This window comes from Lactuca serriola, chromosome 8, assembly GCF_051521515.1.
Source record: "Lactuca serriola cultivar US96UC23 chromosome 8, Lser_US96UC23_V15, whole genome shotgun sequence".
Classification (NCBI taxonomy): domain Eukaryota; kingdom Viridiplantae; phylum Streptophyta; class Magnoliopsida; order Asterales; family Asteraceae; genus Lactuca; species Lactuca serriola.
The window spans coordinates 288,793,830-288,798,157 of record NC_136415.1 but is presented as its reverse complement, the minus strand read 5'-3'; the positions used below and the strand labels follow the sequence as shown (position 1 = coordinate 288,798,157).

The 4,328-nt window shown below is 33.5% G+C and overlaps 1 protein-coding gene across 1 annotated transcript; it reads left to right on the top strand.

Moving 5' to 3' along the window:
* Window positions 1–876: 876 nt before the first annotated feature.
* LOC145070237 (cysteine-rich receptor-like protein kinase 2) lies at window positions 877–4,328 on the top strand. Its single transcript, XM_079017174.1, has 7 exons — window positions 877–1,707; window positions 2,369–2,482; window positions 2,578–2,717; window positions 2,901–3,111; window positions 3,188–3,422; window positions 3,498–3,648; window positions 3,728–4,328. Exons 1-7 carry the CDS (start codon window positions 963–965, stop codon window positions 4,064–4,066), a joined length of 1,935 nt encoding a protein of 644 aa, XP_078873300.1. The 5' UTR covers window positions 877–962; the 3' UTR covers window positions 4,067–4,328.

Sequence of the window (4,328 nt, the reverse complement as noted above, 5' to 3'; positions counted from 1 at the left end):
TTTGATCATCCAGTCTATACGTACACATCCCGTATATGCAAGTGGTGATCACTTACTTAATCGTTCTATAGTGATCACTTACTACGATCTGCAATTATTCTATCTGTCTTTGGTTTTTCAGCGCAATTAATGCTACTATGATTTGAATGCTGATCATCAACAACGAATTTGATTTGCTTCTGACTACTGTATCAGAACCGATGGATAAGTTCTTCAAATGCTTTGATACTTCTATATGAATACTTCATTTTCCAACATTTCTTCATATGTTTAAAAAAAAAAAAAGTTAGTGTACACAACTTTTTTGTTGTTTCTCATCGTTTATGATGGGAATCATTGCGTTTTTAATCAGATTTTGCTACTTAAATTGATGATTGTCAACTGTGCAGATTGATTATCAAAACTGTTTTTAATTAGGAATCTTATAGAACCAATTTCGATGCTTCATGTTCCAATATTTCTTCATTCTAATAAAAAAAACTATTGACGTTTAAAAAGTTATTCACATATGAAGTGATCGTAATCTCGAAGGAAATCCTCGTTTTTCTAATTTACCAATTAATATATTTTTATTACAATATTTAGATTTTTGTACAGCACATACCGATTTGCAATAGCCTATATGTCATAATGTCAACACAAAACCACAAGCTTGAAGAAAACTAGACGAAAATCACGTATAAGATATTATTCTAAAAGTATAAATATATAATATATTAAATTTTCATTCAATATAAAATCAAAAAGAATATAAACATTCAATAATGTTTTTTCATCTATACACCAGATTCCGGGTATCAAAAACTTCACGACTTTCCCACTTTCGCACCTTTTATATTAAACTGTTTTATTTTAACATATCACGAATCTCTCATATCTGATTATTATTTTTCTTAATGAGAATGTTAAACTCCTATATGTAGAAGAGCTTCTATATTCAGTCAACCAAACCTCATTACAAGATGAAGAAATCTATTCTCGTTGCTTTAATGGTAATTCTATCACTACTAATTCGATCAGAAGGAAACGCAAGATCCAAAATCATCAACATGACATGCGATCAACAACTAGAAAACAACATAACCTTATTCATGCCAAACTTCGTCCGTACAATGGAGATAATCGGCACACTATTGCGAACCTCCCGTAACGGCACCGCCATCTCCGGCACCGGACCCGACGGCAACTACGGGCTCGGACAATGCTACGGCGACCTTTCACCTCAAGACTGCATCTTATGCTACGCCGAAGCCCGTACAATTCTCCCCAGTTGCTTCCCGCACAACGGCGGCAGGATTTACCTCGACGGTTGTTTTATGCGAGTTCAAAATTACAGCTTCTTTCATGAATATACAGGCCCGAATGATATGGTGGTTTGTGGGAATACGACGGCGAAGAGTGGGTTGTTTGGGGCGGCGGTGAGGGAGGCGGTGGGGAATGCGGTGGTTGACGGTTCGGGGAATTGGGATTATTTTGCGAGGGGGGAGAGTGTGGTGAATGTGAATGAGTCGGTGTTTGTGATGGCGGATTGTTGGAGGACTTTGAGTCCGGCGGAGTGTAGGAGGTGTTTGGAGAATGCTTCGGCGGCGATTTCGAAATGTCTGCCGTCGTCGGAGGGGAGGGCGTTGAATTCCGGGTGTTTTATGCGGTATTCTGATACGGATTTTTTGAATCCTATACCGGTTGCAACTATCTCTAGCAATAGAGGTAAGGAAAATTATAAATTATATTATAGAATTATTCTCTACTTTTTCCATACTAATTCTTTTTCCAAATTGTTAATTAAAATAAAAACCAGTTTGTTTTGCAAAATAAATTAGGAAAGAAATGTATTTAACTTTATTTGAGTTTTTTTTATATATATTTAGCAGAATTGAGAAGTGATACATCACAAATAACCATATTTTTAGAAGTACACATAATGATTATCGTTTTATAAAAACGGAAGTTGGGAAATTACTTAAAATTATAAAACTGTTTTTTAAATAATCACGCTACAAAGTATAAAGTTTAAAAAAAATATGTATAAAATTATTTCACATTATTCCTTTCGTAGTTCAAAAATGTGAAAGAAATTTAGAAAATTATTTTTCATGCAATTTCGCAACGAAATGGTTATAAATTAATTGAAAATATATTTTACTACACAGTCTTTTCTTAATAGTCTCGATTGATAACTTAGCCGGAATTTCATGGGCTAACTTTTATTATGTTTAAGTTTTCTTTAATTTTCTTGTAAATAAAATTTCGTTAAATATAATTAAAATATAGTTAAAATTACATACTATTTTTACATGAAATACCTTTATGATTCAATTTTAGTTTGTATGTATCTCTTTTGATGAATTTTCGTTTATGGTTTTTGTAGGGATGGTACTAGCTATCGTGGTTTCCATTGTTAGTTCCGTGACAGTCCTCACAGTTGCTCTGATGATAATTTTGTATATCATGAAACATAGACTTATACAAAAGAAGAGAAGAGGTATAATATAATCCATTTATTCTACACCATTGTGAACTTGCAAAAAAATTAGTATAAAACTAGCGAAACAAACAAATGATTGGTTAACGTTTCAGGCTCTTATGATGCAAAGAAACTGTCAAAGATGCTTAATGACAGTAGCTTACATTTCAAATACTCCACTATTGAAAAAGCCACGTCAAATTGGAACGAATGCAATAAGCTCGGACAAGGAGGATTCGGAACTGTCTACAAGGTACTATTTTATAGTACACCTACTCAGTCGTCTAATATTAGGTGATTGGATTTTAGTCATCTGATATTAGATGACTAACTGCTAGTCCAGTCATTTGAAATCAGATGACTGTCCCACTAAGTGGGACAATCATCTGATATTTAAATAACAACTAATGTGAAGTGGGAAATATTTATCTATCAGGGAGTTCTTTCAGATGGGAGAGAAATAGCTGTGAAGAGGCTCTTCTTCAACAACAAATTTAGAGCAACTGATTTCTATAACGAAGTTAACATGATTAGCAGTGTTGAACACAAAAACCTTGTGAGGTTGTTAGGATGCAGTTGTTCAGGACCCGAAAGCATTCTCGTATACGAATATCTACCCAACTTGAGTCTCGACCGCTTCATTTTCGGTAAATTTCAAAATTCATGATTCTTAGATTGTGTGGTGTATAATGTATTTATGAAGAATTTGTGAACTTTCTATAGATGCAACAAAAGGCAAGACCCTAAACTGGCAAAAAAGATTTTTAATCATTAGTGGTACAGCAGAAGGCCTAGTCTATCTTCATGAAAACACCAAGAACCGAATTATTCATAGAGATATCAAAGCTGCTAACATCTTGTTAGACTTGAGACTTCGCGCTAAAATAGCCGATTTTGGGTTGGCGAGATCTTTTCAAGATGATCAAAGTCATATCAGCACTGCGATAGCTGGAACACTGTAAGTATTTTCATTTGTGCCACGTCAGCTTTCTTTCTAAATTTTTAATTTTAAGTTTTATTTCGACTTCACTAGAGGATATATGGCTCCAGAGTATCTAGCCCATGGCCAGTTAACTGAAAAGGCTGATGTCTATAGCTTTGGTGTTCTACTTTTGGAGATAGTCACCGGTATGGAAAACAACAAAAGCAAAACCGCAGAATATACTGACAGCTTAGTGTCTATTGTAAGTATAATAATTTCATTTGGTGCTAAAAAAATGTAACTTATTTTCTAATTAAAAATATTCTTTTATGTTGTATTAGGTATGGAATCATTTTCAGGAAGATACTGTTGAGGAAATATTCGACCCGAATCTAATGATGCAGCATTATGTCAACACAAATGACCTCAAAGAAATTAAAAAGGTGATACAAGTAGGACTTCTTTGCACACAAGAAGCTCCATCTTTAAGACCATCAATGTCAATCGTACTAAAAATGTTAGCAAAAGATGAAACTTTACCCCTGCCTTCTAATCCACCTTTCATAGATGAAAAAACCATGGAACTGAATGATATTTCAGATAAGTTACAGTTTTACAATTACGGGGATAATGATTGTTCCATTGCTACTGTTTCCCACAGTGATTTCTACCCGAGGTAATGGAAAAAAAAAACTTTTTTTCCATATTTCTCTATATTTTATTTCAAAATTTAATTATTCATATTTTTTTAAATGATTTGGTGTGTTACCTTTCGATTTGCGAGAGGCTACTCATAAAACACCAGGGTTTTTTTTGTAATGTAATATCAGTAAACTATATGAGGATACATGTTAGTGATCAATACAATTATTTGGTCATTACTTTTCATGTTTTGACATTATTAAATCATTTTATAAACATTGTTCAACGATAGTTACCTTA

What these genes read in the sequence shown, in the direction of transcription:
- LOC145070237 (XM_079017174.1), top strand. Translation starts at nt 963, where the DNA reads ATGAAGAAATCTATTCTCGTTGCTTTAATGGTAATTCTATCACTACTA. An exon ending in TATACAAAAGAAGAGAAGAG is followed by an intron (nt 2,483 to 2,577) that starts GTATAATATAAT and finishes TTAACGTTTCAG; the next exon opens with GCTCTTATGATGCAAAGAAA. An exon ending in TCTCGACCGCTTCATTTTCG is followed by an intron (nt 3,112 to 3,187) that starts GTAAATTTCAAA and finishes AACTTTCTATAG; the next exon opens with ATGCAACAAAAGGCAAGACC.